The sequence below is a fragment of the Pecten maximus genome, chromosome 1 (assembly GCF_902652985.1).
Source record: "Pecten maximus chromosome 1, xPecMax1.1, whole genome shotgun sequence".
Classification (NCBI taxonomy): Eukaryota; Metazoa; Mollusca; class Bivalvia; order Pectinida; family Pectinidae; genus Pecten; species Pecten maximus.
In genome coordinates this window covers 49603769-49625655 of record NC_047015.1, presented here as the reverse complement: position 1 = coordinate 49625655, position 21887 = coordinate 49603769, and the positions used below count along the sequence as shown (strand labels likewise).

General features: G+C 35.2%; 1 protein-coding gene across 11 annotated transcripts in view; it reads left to right on the top strand.

The window, feature by feature from the left end:
• Positions 1–21887, top strand: part of LOC117336838 (coiled-coil domain-containing protein 154-like) — a 64702-nt gene that overhangs the window by 3005 nt on the left and 39810 nt on the right. For 2 of the 11 annotated variants that reach the window (XM_033897590.1, XM_033897584.1), the window contains exon 1: positions 2888–3087. The exons of 1 other annotated variant lie outside the window; for it this stretch is intronic. In XM_033897590.1, coding sequence (XP_033753481.1) covers positions 2987–3087 — 101 coding nt within the window. In that variant the 5' untranslated portion in view covers positions 2888–2986. Of the gene's footprint in view, positions 1–2885; positions 3088–15594; positions 15727–21887 lie in introns of those variants that run through there. 8 more of the 11 variants (XM_033897513.1, XM_033897498.1, XM_033897505.1 and 5 more) reach the window with 6 other exon arrangements.

The window sequence follows — 21887 nt, the reverse complement described above, 5'->3', positions numbered from 1 at the left end:
TTACATTGTAGTGCTTTCAGCCAAGATTAAATACCCACATCATGACAACTTTTGAAATAAAAAGTTTGTGGGTAAATCCACAAGAACATATGGTGAAATTTTGGTGGTCATGCATTGACCATTAAGTTAAAGGGTCAAAGGTCAAACCTAAGATTACCCTGGTATTGATCCAATTATACACTACATGAATTTATTAGATTAACTTAACCCAATATATGATATATCTTCAGGTACATGCATCTGCTGAGAACCTGATGTCTCTGTTTTTATTTAAACTGCTGCATGTTTATGATACAGGTGACCCTAACTTTTTATATTTTTTTGCAATTTTATTTGCCTATATATATTCTACTTCAATGCGATACCATATTCAACCTAATAAGCGCACTGTGTGCATGCATAATAAAACTACATGTATATGCAGGGAAAAGTGTCTTTGTAAAATCTGGGTGGATTTTTTTTTTATTTACCTAATTATCATAATGTAGAGAAAACAACCCAGAGTCATTGGTTAAAAGAGTGAAGAGAGAATATTGGCAGATCAGTGAAGTAAGAAACTTTTTGTATATTGCAATTAGTGCCCCAACCTAGTAGCTTAATATACCTACAGGGTATTTTCAGTTATTTAAATGTGCTTGGTAAAATGAATCAGGATATGTTGACTTTAAAAATTTATTAAGTGCTCTGGCGATGATTGACAAATTTAAATAACCAACTGAAACTCAAGCCATTTTGTTGACTTAAATTAAAACATTTATAATATTGTCAGAAAGTAAACAAATTCAAAATACAAATACCGTATATGAGGACTGGAATGTCATTGGGGAAATTAATGTGCCTTGGAAACAGTTTGTTTGCTTTCTTATAATCAGTGAGATCTGTTCTGGGTGGAAGTCCCAGGGTTGATATATTATATATATTTTATATATTTTCCCTATCTTAATGATTATTAGCATTGGAACAGACCTGAATATTTAATCATTCATTGTCACATTAAGAAAAAAAGATGAGGTATATAGGTATTAGGCCAGCAATTAATTTTTAGGTCATCAGACCCAAAGAGTCAGGATAATTAACCTATAAAGCTAGCTGTAGTCATCATGCTTCATCAGTCATATTGTTCCGTTGTGTGTAAACTTAGTTTTCATTCCAACAACTTCTTCTCACCAACCAGAAGTCCCAGGGTACTAATATTGGGCCTGTAGTTATGCTTGGATAAAACCCTACGAAGTTTATTAATTTCAAATGAATGAGCTTGACCTACTTTCAAGGTCACAAGAGTAAAATAGGCTAGAATCTTCAAATTACTTCTTCTCAATAACCAAGAGGCCCAGAGATTTGATATTAGGCCTGTAGCATGCTGGGGTGAAGGGCTACAAAGATTGTTCAAATGAATGACCTTGATCTTTGCTGTAACTGCAACAATTGTCAGACATAAGTTTTATATTGATAATTTCCCTCATTCTAGTTTGTAAGCAGTGTTTTGAATGGTTATAAATCATAAAAAAGTGGTATTTTCAAATATTAGAAATATCAGCCACGAGTGTGGCTAATATTTTGATATTTTTCACGAGTGTACAGCATGAGTGAAAAATATAAAAGTACTAGTATTAAATTTAACCACAGGAGTGAAATATATTTTGTATTACTGAAGAAATACTGTTAGATTATAGATCTATATAATCTGTTTATTTTATTTTATTGCAAAAAACACCAGATAACGTTTAAATTCCCCCCATTGTCATTTGTAAGCATGCAGTGTTTTGATTGGTCAAATCATTAAAAGTGATATTTTTCACTAGTGAATTCAAAGTGAAAACTTTTAGATAAAGTGATATTTTTAATTAGTTAAAAATATCACTTTTATAGAATGAATATTTTTCGATAATTTCCACCGGAAAAAATGTAATAAATATATTAGTATGGCCTATATATACAATGTATATACATTGTATATGTCGTGTGTGTTTGTGTATTACTTATATATATTAATGTGTATTTGTTGAAAGGATTTTAAGTAGGCCGATTAATAGGTACACCAATTAATAAACATACAAAGTAAAATTGTATCAGAAGCTGAATAGAAAGTAACAATACATGTAACTGGGAGTTTGCATTCGAAACCATTTCAGATAATTGATTTTTTTTTGTCAATACTCTCTTGTAAGAATAATGGGCAAGTGATATAAAACTAAGAATAATCTATAATGTTCCGGGCTAGCTGTGTGTTACTTTTACTGTGGTAAGAGGGAGTGAGGTATAAATCTGTCGACCAGGGCGGTCAAATAACATTGATTTCCCTCTACATGACTGTCATTAGAAGGCTGTGGTCAGCTTATAGGTTCAATATCTCTATGTTGTTGTTAATGTGTGGGTCATTCGTCGGACTTCGTAACACTTCTAGTAAAATCAGGCGGTATGCCTCTAATAGCATTGAACTTCTAAAGGCTTTGCAGAATCATTATTGGAATTTCTCATCAAACACCGACGACAAGAAGCTATAGGTAGCTGATGTGACATGGTAGCGAGTCGCTGTGCGTGGTTAGTAACCGGTGCTAACATCATATAAACATAGCTTCAGATGCTGACGACACTGATGAATGGCCCTACCTCTGTTCTCACCGCATGGTTGATTCCCAACTCGGTCTACGATGGTGACACTAAGTAATAAGATATCCCTGTAACTCGGACACAGGGAATTATATAAAGACAGATAGCCAAATATGAGTGGTCATCATACACATAGTGGACTCTGTGATTTAGTGTCCCGAATCTATACATTACATCCGATAGTTATCATACCGGAGGGCCATATACTTCAGAATGGGATTTTGTGATAACAGGATTTAAACTTTATGATATTTCAGATATTTCAGAGTTAGTTGTTCAACTGGAATTATCACTGTCATCTGTGTACCTATTGATAAATACTGAATTTTTAAAGTCAGAAGTGAAAAAAAAAAAACCTCAATGAGTTTCTCAGAGCATGGAAAATACGCTTTTTTGGAGAAAATTGCATGATGCACCGAGATACCTGAAGAATCCGAGTCCTCAATCCAAAATGGCTGTACCAGCTAACAGAGTCCGGTAAGATGTTGTCCTCGTTTGTAGTTGGAATCTGGTGTTTTATGTCTAATACACACCACCACGTCATCATTTCCTACATTAATTCTTTTTTAACGAGGGGTCTGTTTTTGAGGGCATGGATTTATGTGATTAGAACATCTATTACCAGCTTCTGTGTTTTATGTCAGTGCTATGATATTAATGTAACTTTCCATGACCCTGCCATTAAACCTGAATGTTATTGGTATCATATAATTCATTGATGTTCTGTCTATTAGAGAATTGATTCTGTATCACCTGGGACGACATAATCAGATATTGTGTCATACAGTGCAACTACTATATACTTAGATTATACTGGAAGGAGATCTCTTCTATGGATTGGGGCTGGTAGAGGATATCTCTACTGGGGATTTGGGCTGGTAGGGGATATCTCTACTGGGGATTGGGGCTAGTAGGGGATATCTGTACTGGGGATTGGTGCTGGTAGCAGATATCTCTACTGGGGATTGGGGCTGGTTGGGGATATCTCTACTGGGGATTGGGGCTGGTAGAGGATATCTCTACTGGGTATTGAGGCTGGTAGGGGATATCTCTACTGGGGATTGGTGCTGGTAGGGGATATCTGTACTGGGGATTGGGGCTGGTAGGGGATATCTGTACTGGGGATTGGGGCTGGTAGGGGATATCTCTACTGGGGATTGGTGCTGGTAGGGGATATCTCTACTGGGGATTGGGGCTGGAAGGGGATATCTGTACTGGGGATTGAGGCTGGTAGGGGATATCTCTCCTAGGGATTGAGGCTGGTAGGGGATATCTATTTGGAATTTGTATTGGTGGGGATATCTATTGGGAATTGGTACTGGGAGGGGATATCTCTACTTTGGATTGGTACTATATGGATATCTCTAATGTGGATTGGTACCATGGGGATATCTCCAATGGGGTTGAGTACTAGCTTGATATACTTGCTTACTGGTACTTTTACCTATCCACTACCATTATTTACAATAAATGTCTGCAATTTTAATGTTCTAATCGTTGTTCTTTTCGGTTTGATGTTATACGATATCCATTGTGAATTGTAGCTCTTGGCTGAAGCTTTTAGTTGAGAGATTTAACAGTGTTTACTATTGATTACTGTATGAGTGTACCTGGAGTGTTAGTATTTGGAATGTTTATCTAAAGCTACACAACCTTCACTCATAAATAATCTATTGTCACTTGATAGTGACAACCGAATACCTAACCTTTTTTCACATGTGGAGGGGGGGGGGGGGGGGGTGGGGGGAGGGAAACTTCCAACATAAACCTATCCACTTCAGATCCTTCTTCAATTTTTTTATTTTCATAAAGTCTTAACTTTGTATGTAATATATGTCCTTCTAGTAAAATATATTCAATGCAATGTTACACCACATTTATTGAATTTTTACGTGAAAAATATCTTAATTTCTCTTCTTCATATCAGTTAATTGACATGTACCGGTATATATATCATACTATATGAATTATGGATACTCTGAAAAATGTTTATATAATATCAAACAGCTTCCAGACTTCATGGTGACAGGGATGAATTATCTAGTACCGTTTATAGATGCAAAATAATATATATAAGTCGAAATATAACTGATATACTCATGCATATATGCACCATGGAACCTTATCGATGTTGAAAACTCTATATAACTGTATTATTTCACAAAGGTCATGAGAGGAATATTTCCCAAGGGTGAACTATAGTCAAACTTCCTGATCTTCAGTAAAAATTCAATTTCAACAGTAAATTCTCAATCTATAGGAAATATTCATTCACCTTGGGATATATAAAAGTTTTTACAGGACTAACTTGACTTTGAAATAACTAGGTTTGTCTGTTTATAATACTGAGTTCTATTCTTTTCAATATTATTTAACTTCACCTTATTTTACAAGAATTGGGAACAAGTTGACACTCCAGATCACTTTGTTGTTGGCCCAGACGTATGTGCGAGCTAGGGGCTGTGGTGGCCGAGTGGTTAAGGTGTTCCGACATTTTATCACTAGCCCTCCACCTCTGGGTTGCGAGTTTGAAACTCACGTTGGGTCAGTTGCCAGGTACTGACCATAGGTCGGTGGTTTTTCTCCAGGTACACCTTCACCTCCAAATCCTTAAATGACCCTGGCTGTTAATAGGACGTTAAACAAATTAAACCAAAGGTGCGAGCTAGGGTCTTATAATTACCGAAAGGAGAGTGTCTTACCATTGCACCAGCCCTGTGGCCGGAGCAACTAAGAACTTGTGTGTATGTTTACCAAGAATTGACTGGCAGAATAAAAATGCTGACAGAACACTGACTATAGTAACAGTTAGTGAGATGAAACCTAGCAAAAGGTGGAGTCATGTTATAGTTGGTGAGATGAAACCTAACAAAAGGTGGAGTCATGTTATAGTTGGTGAGATGAAACCTAGTTAAAGGTGGAGTCATGTTATAGTTGGTGAGATGAAACCTAGTAAAAGGTGGAGTCATGTTATAGTTAGTGAGATGAAACCTAGTTAAAGGTGGAGTCATGTTATAGTTGGTGAGATGACACCTAGTTAAAGGTGGAGTCATGTTATAGTTGGTGAGATGAAACCTAGTAAAAGGTGGAGTCATGTTATAGTTAGTGAGATGAAACCTAGTTAAAGGTGGAGTCATGTTATAGTTGGTGAGATGACACCTAGTTAAAGGTGGAGTCATGTTATAGTTGGTGAGATGAAACCTAGTAAAAGGTGGAGTCATGTTATAGTTGGTGAGATGAAACCTAGTTAAAGGTTGAGTCATGTTATAGTTGGTGAGATGAAACCTAGCAATAGGTGGAGTCATGTTATAGTTGGTGAGATGAAACCTAGTAAAAGGTGGAGTCATGTTATAGTTAGTGAGATGAAACCTAGTTACAGGTGGAGTCATGTTATAGTTGGTGAGATGAAACCTAGTAAAAGGTGGAGTCATGTTATAGTTGGTGAGATGAATCTAGTAAAAGGTGGAGTCATGTTATAGTTAGTGAGATAAAACCTAGTAAAAGGTGGAGTCATGTTATAGTTGGTGAGATGAACCTAGTAAAAGGTGGAGTCATGTTATAGTTGGTGAGATGAAACCTAGTAAAAGGTGGAGTCATGTTATAGTTGGTGAGATGAAACCTAGTTACAGGTGGAGTCATGTTATAGCTGGTGAGATGAAATCTAGTAAAAGGTGGAGTCATGTTATAGTTGGTGAGATGAAATCTAGTAAAAGGTGGAGTCATGTTATAGTTGGTGAGATGAAGCCTAGTAAAAGGTGGAGTCATGTTATAGTTGGTGAGATGAAACCTAGTTACAGGTGGAGTCATGTTATAGTTGGTGAGATGAAACCTAGTAAAAGGTGGAGTCATGTTATAGTTAGTGAGATGAAACCTAGCAAAAGGTGGAGTCATGTTATAGTTGGTGAGATGAACCCTAGTTAAAGGTGGAGTCATGTTATAGTTGGTGAGATAAAACCTAGCAAAAGGTGGAGTCATGTTATAGTTGGTGAGATGAAACCTAGTTAAAGGTGGAGTCATATTATAGTTGGTGAGATGAAACCTAGCAAAAGGTGGAGTCATGTTATAGTTGGTGAGATGAAACCTAGTTAAAGGTGGAGTCATGTTATAGTTGGTGAGATGAAACCTAGTTAAAGGTGGAGTCATGTTATAGTTAGTGAGATAAAACCTAGTAAAAGGTGGAGTCATGTTATAGTTAGTGAGATGAAACCTAGTTAAAGGTGGAGTCATGTTATAGTTGGTGAGATGAAACCTAGCAAAAGGTGGAGTCATGTTATAGTTGGTGAGATGAAACCTAGTAAAAGGTGGAGTCATGTTATAGTTGGTGAGATGAAACCTAGTAAAACGTGGAGTCATGTTATAGTTGGTGAGATGAAACCTAGTAAAACGTGGAGTCATGTTATAGTTGGTGAGATGAAACCTAGTAAGAGGTGGAGTCATGTTATAGTTGGTGAGATGAACCCTAGTAAAAGGTGGAGTCATGTTATAGTTGGTGAGATGAAACCTAGTTAAAGGTGGAGTCATGTTATAGTTAGTGAGATAAAACCTAGTAAAAGGTGGAGTCATGTTATAGTTAGTGAGATGAAACCTAGTTAAAGGTGGAGTCATGTTATAGTTGGTGAGATGAAACCTAGCAAAAGGTGGAGTCATGTTATAGTTGGTGAGATGAAACCTAGTAAAAGGTGGAGTCATGTTATAGTTGGTGAGATGAAACCTAGTAAGAGGTGGAGTCATGTTATAGTTGGTGAGATGAAACCTAGTAAAAGGTGGAGTCATGTTATAGTTGGTGAGATGAAACCTAGTAAGAGGTGGAGTCATGTTATAGTTGGTGAGATGAAACCTAGTAAGAGGTGGAGTCATGTTATAGTTGGTGAGATGAAACCTAGTAAAAGGTGGAGTCATGTTATAGTTGGTGAGATGAAACCTAGTTAAAGGTGGAGTCATGTTATAGTTGGTGAGATGAAACCTAGTAAGAGGTGGAGTCATGTTATAGTTGGTGAGATGAAACCTAGTAAAAGGTGGAGTCATGTTATAGTTGGTGAGATGAAACCTAGTAAAAGGTGGAGTCATGTTATAGTTGGTGAGATGAAACCTAGTAAAGGTGGAGTCATGTTATAGTTGGTGAGATGAAACCTAGCAAAAGGTGGAGTCATGTTATAGTTGGTGAGATGACACCTAGTTAAAGGTGGAGTCATGTTATAGTTGGTGAGATGAAACCTAGTTAAAGGTGGAGTCATGTTATAGTTGGTGAGATGAAACCTAGTAAAAGGTGGAGTCATGTTATAGTTGGTGAGATGAAACCTAGTTAAAGGTGGAGTCATATTATAGTTGGTGAGATGAAACCTAGTAAGAGGTGGAGTCATGTTATAGTTGGTGAGATGAACCTAGCAATAGGTGAAGTCATGTTATAGTTGGTGAGATGAAACCTAGTTAAAGGTGGAGTCATGTTATAGTTGGTGAGATGAAACCTAGTTAAAGGTGGAGTCATGTTATAGTTGGTGAGATGAAACCTAGTAAGAGGTGGAGTCATGTTATAGTTGGTGAGATGAACCTAGCAATAGGTGAAGTCATGTTATAGTTGGTGAGATGAAACCTAGTTAAAGGTGGAGTCATGTTATAGTTGGTGAGATGAAACCTAGTTAAAGGTGGAGTCATGTTATAGTTGGTGAGATGAAACCTAGTAAGAGGTGGAGTCATGTTATAGTTGGTGAGATGAAATCTAGTAAAAGGTGGAGTCATGTTATAGTTGGTGAGATGAAACCTAGTAAAAGGTGGAGTCATGTTATAGTTGGTGAGATGAAACCTAGCAATAGGTGGAGTCATGTTATAGTTGGTGAGATGAACCCTAGTAAAAGGTGGAGTCATGTTATAGTTGGTGAGATGAAACCTAGTAAAAGGTGGAGTCATGTTATAGTTGGTGAGATGAACCCTAGTAAAAGGTGGAGTCATGTTATAGTTGGTGAGATAAAACCTAGCAAAAGGTGGAGTCATGTTATAGTTGGTGAGATGAAACCTAGCAATAGGTGAAGTCATGTTATAGTTGGTGAGATGAAACCTAGTAAAAGGTGGAGTCATGTTATAGTTGGTGAGATGAAACCTAGCAAAAGGTGGAGTCATGTTATAGTTGGTGAGATGAAACCTAGTTAAAGGTGGAGTCATGTTATAGTTAGTGAGATGAAACCTAGTAAAAGGTGGAGTCATGTTATAGTTGGTGAGATGAAACCTTAGAAGTAAAAGGTGGAGTCATGTTATAGTTAGTGAGATGAAACCTAGTAAAAGGTGGAGTCATGTTATAGTTGGTGAGATGACACCTAGCAATAGGTGAAGTCATGTTATAGTTGGTGAGATGAAACCTAGTAAAAGGTGGAGTCATGTTATAGTTGGTGAGATGAAACCTAGTTAAAGGTGGAGTCAAGTTATAGTTGGTGAGATGAAACCTAGTTAAAGGTGGAGTCATGTTATAGTTGGTGAGATGAAACCTAGTTAAAGGTGGAGTCAAGTTATAGTTAGTGAGATGAACCTATCAAAAGGTGGAGTCATGTTATAGTTGGTGAGATGAAACCTAGCAAAAGGTGGAGTCATGTTATAGTTGGTGAGATGAAACCTAGCAAAAGGTGGAGTCATATTATAGTTGGTGAGATGAAACCTAGTAAAAGGTGGAGTCATGTTATAGTTGGTGAGATGAAATCTAGTAAAAGGTGGAGTCATATTATAGTTGGTGAGATGAAACCTAGTAAAAGGTGGAGTCATGTTATAGTTGGTGAGATGAACCTAGCAAAAGGTGGAGTCATGTTATAGTTAGTGAGATGAACCCTAGTAAAAGGTGGAGTCATGTTATAGTTGGTGAGATGAAACCTAGTAAAAGGTGGAGTCATGTTATAGTTGGTGAGATGAACCCGAGTAAAAGGTGGAGTCATGTTATAGTTGGTGAGATGAACCCTAGTAAAAGGTGGATTCATGTTATAGTTAGTGAGATGAACCTAGTAAAAGGTGGAGTCATGTTATAGTTGGTGAGATGAAACCTGAGTAAAAGGTGGAGTCATGTTATAGTTGGTGAGATGAAACCTAGCAAAATGAGATGAAACCGAACAAAGGGAAGATTCATGTTATTAAATTGGTGAGACAAAACCTAGCCAAAAGCAGAGTCATGTAGGCTGTATTAACCAGTAACTAACTTAACCTGCCAGACTTATAGTCTACCAATGGCATCAATCCGTGACCTCCATTATTAGATCTACCCGCAGTAAACTTTCCGCTATCCTGATTACGGCTACATTTGAGAAATAGGATTGACAAGTCTCTAAGGAAGGTTGACCTTGAGCAAATTTCTCTTGTTAATATTTTATTGCTATCAATTTACTTGTAAAGGTTGTGACATGATTGGCAGGTCAACCACTTCACATGTTGAAGGAGGACAGTAATACAAGGTAGCTTATAATATAATCCGAGTGTGATCATTTAAGCAATGAACAGTGGTTTTAATGTTGTTATTAGTCGATATGGCTGCAAGATGTATGGTGGGCAAATGGCATGGGAACCCCTAACGGGTTCAATACTTATATTTACATTGTCTGACCATTTTCGTCAACTTTAAAAACTAAACTAACATAAAAAAAATCCCGCCTTTTTTAATGTCACATGACCCACTGGGTGTTATAGCCTGAGGCACTGGGTGTTATAGGCGTATGGTGGCAACTGCCTCTTAGCATTTATGTCAATGGGGAAATGCGGAGCAAATGTAAATATACAGTCATGAATGTATCATATATATGTTTCATATCATATGTACATGTATATAATATCCAACCCATGATGATGATGATGATGATGATGATGTTCAGACAAATTTTGGAAAATATAACACATCGTAGGAGTAGGATTTGGCATTTTGTAGATAGAGTAAGATATATCTCTCAATAACTTTTTTTAGTATAACAATATTTGTTTGTGATGCATTTGTTGTGAGACAGTTAGATCATCAGAGACTGTTATGCCGTAATCGATCTCTGAGTGTAACAACACTGATTTCATTAATTTGCTGTTTGCTGTTAACGTTCCAAGAACTTCAAATATACTACCAATGCTAGTAAAGTAGAAAAAAATATGGTTCTAATGTAAAAAATATCAGTAATCGATGTTTAGCAAATAGTGATTATGGTTCTGTAACTAAAACATGCACATTGCTATTGCTGACAATTTTTAAGCTCGATAAACCTAGGCATGGCGAATTGTGTTACATGGAGTACACATAACATTATTTGTTTAAACAATCATGGCTTTAAGGTAAGTAAGGTTCTGGGATGACATGGTAAATTAGAATATATCTATAGGTAAAAAGTGTATTGGCAATTATATGATACGATGAATATATCCAATTCGATCAGATATTTCTTCAGATTTGGGTTTCAGCTTGGACACATTAATATGTTGTGTTAGGGATATTAGTCGACATGTTTTAGTCACTAGACTTGCAAGTTTAGATAACTCTTTAACAAACATCAAATACCTATATTTCAAATTTAGATTAAGAAATGTGGATCAGATTGATAAATCGAAGAGCTGGCAGAATTTGTAGAGCATTAGTTTCTTATTACGGCCTGAGTAATTGGATGGTGACATATCATATACATGTATAGCATTATATTTTCTTATGGCCTGAGGTATTGGATGGTGGTGAATACATATTTATACATGTATATATAGAATAATATTTTCATATGCCAAGAGAAATTGGATGGTGGCGTGTATATAGCATTATATTTTCTTATGGCCAGATATTGGATGGTGGCAAATACATATTTATATATATAGAATAATATTTTTATATGCCAAGAGAAATTGGATGGTGGCATGTATATAGCATTTTATTTTCTTATGGCCAGAGAAATTGGATGGTGACCTATGTATATATATATAGCATTATATTTTCTTATGGCCAGAGGTATTGAATGGTGGCAAATACATATTTATATATATATATAGTATGATATTTTCATATGCCAAGAGAAATTGGATGGTGGGGTGTATTATAGCATTATATTTTCTTACGACCAGAGATATTCGATGTTATAGCGTGTGCATGGTGAGACAAAAATTGATTTTAACATTTTTTTCTGCGTTCAACTGAAATATGATTTATTGTATTGGAAATAGCACCAGATATGTATATATGTAATTGAACTGAAAAGAAAGCCTATGTATGAACAAGTTTAATTAGGTACAGATATATCAAAGAGACCTATTATACTTTCCTAATGAAACCCCAGTGACATGAGAAGCCTTTCAAGGAAAGCATTTGTCAGGCGATATATCAACATATTTCTTGTATCGACATGTTCATGATATTATCTATAAAATATACATGCAGGAAAAGGATAGGGGTTGACCTAAATAAAGTATATACCTGAAAGTCTCCAAGGTGTACGAACTTATACACAAACTAGAATGTTGGCAAATCAAACTAGAATATATTTAGCATATATATATATTGTTGGCGTCACATTTTTAGACAGACATGTTTTAACCATTAAAGGTGTTGGGAAGTTATATACAGTGGTGTAGGATATTTATATCTACATGTCTGAAATTGATCAGTTACATAAGCTGTAGGGGAATCTCTTGAAAATCTTGCATGTAAACCCATGGCAGTGCCTCGTTGTCATCTTATTATTGGATACTTATGATAAAATTGTTCAAACTTGAAAAATGTGACGGACCTAAATCCGACCGTTTGAAGTTGTATTGAATTATTCGTAAGGGATTTTCTATCGGACTTCAGTGTGTTGTCTCCTGGATTCCTCGGATCTTTATCAAGTGGATGTTTTAATTGGACAAATTACAGCAGGGATATTTGTGGCAGTTGATTGATTGATGGTGATGATGATCATATTGGAGCTTAATGATTCATTGAGGGTATAATTCACACCACCAATATGTATATAGAATTTCTTTCATTGGATGTCCAAATAAGATAGCTTAATTAATTTATTTTTTCTTGAGAGAAGCTAATTAAAGTGTTTCTCAAGGGAATCGCTATAGACGTGTAGTGGTATTGATTTCCTGGTGGTAGGTATTGATTTTTACACTTTTTAATGAATTGAGGTGAAATAACAGTTAGATCAGGAAAACAAAACTCGATGTTGTTAGAAACCATGGAATGATTCCGTGGGGAGCAATTGAAGTTTCCTTGTCTAAAACCATTATAAGTTTATGAAATAATCAAAACTCAAGCTAAAAACTATATAAGCCAGGATCATCAAATTCTCTTCATATATATATGTCCACCCCTGTATAAGCTGCACGTCCTACACGTAGTGTTTGTGTAACTGCTGTGATTCGACTGCAGTGTGAAGGACATTTAAAAGCCTAGAACATTTGATAGTAATTGTATTTCAATTTCAGCTTCCTGTTTTGATTGGTTGGCATGTCAGTATGGACAAATACTGAAATTAATTGACAATGTTTATATGAATGAGGATGACATTTTCATCCTGCCATGTACCAGCTATCGTTATGATATCAGATCAATAATAGATATTCCATTAGTTGATGAAAAAAAATCAGTGATGATCAACCTTAATGCGTTTTATCACTAAAGTTTTAATATTTCAACAATATTTCGCAAAATTTGAAAATGTTTTAAAAAATATTTACCATGATTCCGATTTTACAAAATGCTAAAGTAAAATGGCCAAGTTTTCTCAGCTGCTACATATGCAATGAGTTATAGATGTTATTAGATAAAAGCAGAGACAATTACTGTATTCCACCTATTAATACCCTACTTTTTATGAAAATATCAAATTCCTTAACTTACAGAACTGCAAAAGACTCTGGATTGTTTTTTCTATATAAATGTTAAAAAAAAAAAAAAGTTTGCTATTTTTTTCACTCGAATTTCAAGATTTCAGACTGAAAATATTTCTTTTTACATTAAGCCACCACTTTTGTGATTTGTACGAGTTGAATACGGTATATAGAAAAAATGTTATCACTTGCTGAAAATCTAGATTATTTCAATGACAGCAATAATGCATATAAAATGTACATGTATATATGATATATAATAACAATGTCATTTTTCTTGTATATATACGGTATATGATTGGTTTTTACAGGAGTAAGACCTCAGGTATATATATATACTTGTATTAAATTGTACCTTGCAGTCTGACCAGACGCTATATATATCGCTGTAAAGATATTGAACAATGTATCAATAGTATTAATTCCGCTAATGTTGACTGCGTAGGTGATCGAACAGGGCTGCTTTGTCCACAATAATATCATACTTCAATAAGTCCATGTTATCCTAAGAATTAATTTGCTTTGCCTGAATGAATCATAAATTACTTTTAAGGTTACTTGTTTAATCTCTGATATGTCAATTTCTATTTTCATAATTATTAATCAGTTTTCTATCTAACAATTAAATTTTTTAAATGTCTATAATTGTCCCAATTCGTACAGAAATCTGCAAACAAAGATTTCAGATCTTAATGACAAGTATCCTACCACTTGCTATATTAAATTATCACCCCGGGGAAGTTTTGCTGTTAATTAATTGGTCCAAATATTTAACATTGATTAGCTAAGAGTCGATCAATAATTGCTAGAATTTAAATGTTCCTCAGTATGAAATATAGCTAATCAATTACTCTCCTAATTACACAACAAATTTCTGAAATAACCGCAGACTGTGTTTAAAACAGTCATCTGACCGTAATAATTAACGTAAATATTACATGACTACACAACGCTTGATTTTATGAGTTTTGAGGAAGAAATATAAACATAATATATTGATTGTGATGAAAAAATATAAGTTGATTTAATCTCTATTCGTTCAATATTATACAAACAACAATTAGATAATATAATGCATCTTTTGAAATTTTGTCTTGATAGCAGTTTACAATTCTAAGCAAAATTGAATATTGAATGTGACCCATGTGAAAATCAATATTATCATTGTTTCTTATTTAAATACTGGGGTGGTGGTATTTTGATTGAAGTATTCTGGTGAAATGAACCATGGTCAAAATACCATAATGGTGAAGTGAGACCAATACTCCACGGTAAAGCAAAGCTGCTTACATTTGTTTTCAATTGATTTTTCTTCAATAGATATTTTTCATCAGTTTGGTGAATTATTCCTCCAAACATAATAGAACAAAATTTATAGAATGGCAATGGGCTTCATTTAACCCGATTATGGTAAAATTAAACATTTTTCTTTTTTTATAAGGAGGCATTAATTCCTTCATTCGGACTTCAGAAACTTACACAATTTCTATTGATAAAATATATGTCTGAATGATGATTATATAAGTGTTTGTATGTACAAGTAATGAAATAAACACCGAAATGTGCAGGAAAAGGCGTATCGTATACAAATACCGTATGTCTTTGCGGTAATTGTGATACTTTGGGTCGAATTAATAATTTTCAGGACTTCCTCCTCAAAGAACTTTGGCTTATCTTGAGAGTAAAACTGCCGTTTTAATGTAAAGATACTTTTATAACTACTACATGTACTAATAATAGAAAAAATGCATATTTTCCAGTAAGTTTAATTTTGACCATCTAAACTTTTCTCAAATGAAGAAATGCCCCTTTAATAATTACTTTTTTTTTCAACAATTCTTTTTGATATAACCTTGATTCATTCCTTTAACACAATAATAACAAAAAGTATATGCCTCGGGTCAGGAGATTTAAGGATGGAGCAAGGGAAGTCACATGACCATTACGGTAATTATATATCTTACCCATGTATTACTACACCAGTATCAAAAATCACCAGACTTCATCAAATTTTACCGATCCCTTATTATCAAGTGGCCAGCCTCTACTAACATCAAACTGATTTAAATAAAACACAACATAGCACATTTTCACAGTAGGAATTATGTTTTAGTTTTTTCATGATATTATTTCTTTTCATATAATTTGTTTTGTATCCCTCTATGTCGTTGGGTCCAGCAGAAGACAAGCAGAGGTCATGTGACTGATATACACATTGTAGCATTTTGATTGGATGTGGCTGAATTAAGTGAAGATGTCGTATAGGGCCAGGCGACGATGGACAGACTCCCCTTCTCTACTAGATATTTCTGGGTAAGCGGAACGTAGGTTTATTGCCTCCGCTTAACTGTATATGCTCCATTTACTAATCCGACTGAAAAACAGCTGTAAAAAAGAGTCGATCACCCCCCTGTAGAACTAGTACTACTACGATGGAAATCTAACATTAGACATTTCTAAATGTTGAAAACATTATTAAGAAAATATTTGAGAAAGTAGGCTTTGTTTTAATTAAATTACTGCATTTTGTTGGCTTTATATACAAAAGAATATTTACCTTGGGCAGAGGTTTCCTCTGAATAATATATTTATCATAAGTTTTCAACAACTACTATTGGAAATTAGCCTATTTTTAGAAAGCATCAACTGGACTACAAATAATTAGGTTATAACATTTGTTCAGCTCAGTCATGAATATTCCTTTGTAGAGACTATAGGCTAGGGCTTTGCATGTTAGATATGAACATATTTTGCTTGATTTCTGTACTAACATTTTAAGCGGAGAGTATGTCATTATACAATTATTGCCCTTGTTCCGGGTTGACATGAATATTTGACCACCCGAGAGGTGTCATGTCACCCGAGGGCGTAGCCCGAGGGTGACATGACACCTCAAGGGTGGGCAAATATTCATGTCAACTCGGAACAAGGGCAGTAATTGTTTTATTATACCGAAAAAAACATAAGTGAATTAATTTTGGTATCAATAAGTTTATTAATTACTATCAACAGTTTTTAAGAAAAGTTTTTAAGAGGTACCCCATCGTCTTTCTGGACCCGGCATAAAATTCTCCCAGTTGAACTTTCAATGTATGGACGTCGAAGTTTTCACAATCCTTTGGTCTAGGCCTACCTGTTGCAGATAGGAAATGTCTAAAGGAATCCACGGCCACATTGATGACCCTTTTGGTGTTTTTAGAATCCTTTTCTTGCAATAATTTCGCCAATTCCTCCTCTGTTGGCAGACGATAGCGTCCGCCGGCAGCCATTGTTGTTGTCAAGCAGAATACTCGGAACTTCTCTGATTCGACTACTTTTGAAGACGTTACGGAAGAGAGTTCCGAGTTGGGGCTCACGAGAGGGTGACATAACGATTTTGGAGGGCTCACGAGAGGGTGACATAACGAATGTTTTTAATCACGTGACATGGTTTTCACTAATCAGAAGCTGTGATACAAGTCTGAGGTATAATAATTGTTTTTGGTGTTTTTTTTAAGGGTCATCTATATAGCAGAATAATGTTGAATTTCAAACACGAATAAATACCTAAAGAGTTGCACAAAAAATGTCATGTAATATACCAAAATGTTTGTTTGGACATGTAGCTTCTTACAATCACCAATAAATTGCTATATATGCTACCAGTTTCTTCTATAGAGTATTACTGTGTGGTAAGATGTAGCATGGAATAATTCTAAGTCATGCAAATGACCAAACCTGAAAAATAGCCAAGCTGTTATGTTCACAAGTGTCCATAGCACAGGGTAGGAGCATTTGTTTGACCGGATTTAACTGTATGTACGTATAAACACTTATTTTGTTTTGACCTTGGAATGCAAATGGTGGCTGTGAATAATTTTACACAAATATGGCTTAAAGGGGGGCATTTCAGTTAATAACAATACTCCTATATCAAACATTTAAGACATCTCATCATAGTAAGAAGAACATTTTAAAGTCAATTTGTTAAATTGGTGAGTTTGCAGTCTTTTTCAGAAATAGACATATTTTACCCCAAACTCAACGGTTGAACATTTTTTCATAAAAGTAGTCTTCTGGCCACTTCAAGAATACTTTATATTGTCTAATAAGAGCATTTTTGATGTTTTAAATACCTCCTAATATGCCGTATTTGTGTGATATCATTCACGACCGCCATTAGCAATTCAAGGTCAAAATAAAAACAGCGTTTATACATATAATAACGTCAAAGCTGGTCAAAGCAATGCTCCTATTTTGTGCTTTAGACACTTGTGAGCGAAACGACATGGCAAGTTTGTGTAATATAGATGATATTTAAATGAGTTAATTATGTCCCCCTGAAACATGCATTTTTCGTACGTTTTGTTGAAATTTACAAACAGCTTTACAAATTACATGTCAACAGCAAGTCCCACGGTTTGCCATGATACATACTAAAAGTTCATCATGTTACTTCTGGGACATTGCACCATAATAGGGATTTATAGGCCTGTAAAATATCAATGTTTTGACTGGATTTGCTGTTTAGATGCCCCTTAAACGAACATTAATGTTCGTTTATTAGAATCCAGAGTAGAATTGCTGTGTATGCCCATATTTGGCGATTTTTTCACCATGCACCACCTACTTCCGTTTTCAATCCAGTATGGCTGACTTCAAAACATTCGCTTATAACCATAGACTTACCGATATATATCAACACAGTAGTCCGTAATTTTACTCAAACTAATGAACTATATTCAAAAGCTCCTTTTGCACATGCATGCGCTTATAAATTTTTTATCCATGAAGAAGGTGAATGTGCTAGAGGTCAACGATAAACTTTGTACAGTGTACTCATGCATATGCGCTGCGCCGGATGTTTACATTTTCGATGTTATGCGCAGTAGTACCGAATGTTTACAATTTCCTTCCAGCTTCCGTTGTTTAAAGCACATAATCAAATAAGTCTGTGATTCTATCTTAATGTGTAATATACAATTTACAATCATATAACATTATTAACAAGGTGTGTATTTCAGTAATTAAGAGAAAGATAATGAAAATGGCTACATATATAGTTACGCTACCTGTATAGGAGATATACTGTAGGCTGTGGCATTTGTGGTTAGGATATCAGCCAATTTATCAACTTTAAACTAAAAAAAAGTTACTGTTTTTGCATTAAAAAATGTTTGTTTATAGAACTTTGAATTAATTTAGAATAAGTAATATTACAAACATGCATATACCATTGATATTATATAAATTAACTATACAGTTATAGGTGATTGTCTATATACATATAAATCAGACTGACATGTGTTGAGCTTGTGTATGATGACATTATACAATGCATGCAGTGCAAAAACTGGAGACTGGCTCCTGTTGTTATAATATCTGGATTGAAATGTTGTGACTTATGTAACAAAAACACCACTGTATTATTTTGTGTGTTTACTTTGCCACAAATGATTAACAAAGCACTGGCAGATATCTCTCATCACGTATTTGGAACAGATCTTTGGATGCTTTTTTGTATGAATGATTATATTAATGCATATATATTCCTCCACATGCCAATTCTGTAATGAATCAATCTGACTGTATATTGATTGAATGAACCCAAAACTGTGCGCAGAGGCACTGAAAATATGTTGGGAAGGCTTTAAAACCTATCTTGTACATAGCACAGTGAATTAATAACCTTCTTAAACCAGATCTGTGTGGTACAAAAAATTTGTCTCAATCCAATTCTGAATGTACATGTTTGGTAAAACCTGCTTCTAACTTTTTAAAGGAACCAGTTCTGTGTCATATTCCAAAACTGATCTAAAGCAGTTCTGTATGTACAGTGAAACCTGTCTGTATCAGTTCTGTATGAACAGTGAAACCTGTCTATATCAGTTCTGTATGTACAGTGAAACCTGTCTATATCAGTTCTGTATGTACAGTGAAACCTGTCTATATCAGTTCTATATGTACAGTAAAACCGGTCTATACCAGTTCTGTATGTACAGTGAAACCTGTCTATACCAGTTCTGTATGTACAGTGAAACCTGTCTATATCAGTTCTGTATGTACAGTGAAACCTGTCTATACTAGTTCTGTATGTACAGTGAAACCTGTCTATATCAGTTCTATATGTACAGTGAAACCTGTCTATATCAGTTCTATATGTACAGTAAAACCGGTCTATACCAGTTCTGTATGTACAGTGAAACCGTCTATACCAGTTCTGTATGTACAGTGAAACCTGTCTATACCAGTTCTGTATGTACAGTGAAACCTGTCTATACCAGTTCTGTATGTACAGAGAAACCTGTCTATATCAGTTCTATATGTACAGTAAAACCTGTCTATATCAGTTCTGTATGTACAGTGAAATCTGTCTATATCAGTTCTGTATGTACAGTGAAACCTGTCTATATCAGCTCTGTATGTACAGTGAAACCTGTCTATACCAGTTCTGTATGATATATTTGTACTGTACTTACCTGCCTTATAAACTAGTATACATATACGATAAAACTGACCTAGTTCTGTATCTACAGTAAAACCGGTCTAAACCAGCACTTTAGCTCTAGATATGGACAGTTACAAACCTGTCTAAACCAGCACTTTAGCTCTAAATATGTACAGTAAAACTTGTCTAAACCAGCACTTTAGCTCTAAATATGTACAGTTAAACTTATTTAAACCAGCACTTTAGCTCTAAATATGTACAGTAAAACTTGTCTAAACCAGCACTTTAGCTCTAAATATGTACTGTAAAACCTGTCTAAACCAGCACTAAAGCTCTTATGGAAAGTAAAACCTGTCTAAACCAGAACTACAGCTCTTATGGAAAGTAAAACCTGTCTAAACCAGCATTAAAGGTCTTATGGAAAGTAAAACCTGTCTAAACCAGCACTATAGCTCTTATGGAAAGTTTAACTTTGGGATCATTACACTTTAGTATATTGTATTCAGGGTTTTTATTATGTATGCTGTTTCCATATGTTAACCAGACTGCATGTGCATGACCGTCACACTACTCTATAGATTTAACATATTATATCAATTTATAATGTCTCCTGGCAATAAAAACAAGATATATTTACGAAAAACACTACGAAAAAATATTATCACCTACACATTAATATGAAAGTTGTATTCAAATTACTATAAAAATGAGCTTTAGCCATCAAATCTTGATTATTTATTGACAAGTTAGGAATCTGGTAATATCAAATAGATGGAGTCCATGACAACGGATATAATTTATTCCATTATCGTTAATGATGATAAGTGCATTCTGGGACACTTTAATATTTATCCAGACCTTCCCAAACTCCATTAATATTTTGCTAGGACTGTCACTCATATTGCATGTTAGATAGTAGTCAGCCTCGTGTTCAATAATGTTATCTCTTTTTTGTTGACTATCTGAATATTGATATGAATATTGGTTTTCACTTACGTGCCATTGTTTTCTCAACAGAACTTACTGAAATCTCCAGATTAACACATTGTGTGAATCCCATAATATATATTGGTTGAATAGTAAAATGGGCTGTATTGTATATATACTTCCGCCTCATCTGCCTGTTGTCAGTGATGTGTGTCACTATACCTACAATGATTGTTGCCCAGCTGTTACAATAGCTTCAGTAGAAGTGAATGGAAGTTGTCACCAGGGACGAGCAGGTTACATTTTACTTCATTATTAATTAAATAAACAAATGAGATGCATTTGTATCGGAGTGAGATAATGATTGAATTTCTCCATTGAACAATTTCTCTTTCATTTATTCAGTACAGTATACTTAGTTCAGGTCACCGATTAACTTTTACTGGATCAGAATCCAAAAACTTATAGAACCCGAGTCTTAACATAAAAGATGCATAATGGCCCTTAACCAAAGGTGTTTGACCTGTTCAACTCCTCCACTGGGCCGCAGTGGCTGAGTGGTTAAGGTGTCCCGACACTTTATCACTATAGCCGTCCACCTCTGGGTTGCGAGTTCGAAAGCTGCGTGGGGCAGTTGCCAGGTACTGATCGTAGGTCGGTGGTTTTTCTCCAGGTACTCTGGCTTTCCTCCACCTCCAAAACCTGGCACATCCTTAAATGACACTGGCTGTTAATAGGACGTTAAATAAAATAAACCAAATAAACCACTGTCATCTTTCAACACTGTCTTTGACTTTTGACACACTTATACAGCTCTGTTCCACCTTCAATGTGCATTTTAAGTTGTGCACCACACGTAATAGGGGTTTGGGATATAGGGACGGGGCATGGGAGGGGGGGATTTTTAATTGTGCACCACACATGTAACTTGTGAGGGGGCACAGAAGGGGGGATAATTTGATTGTGCACCACACATGTAACTTGTGAGGGGGCACAGAAGGGGGGATAATTTGATTGTGCACCACACATGTAACAGGGCTTGGGGGGATTGTTGTCAGGTAATATCGTACCATTGTTTTTCTGTTGTCAAACAATAATGTACCATTGTTTAAATATTGTT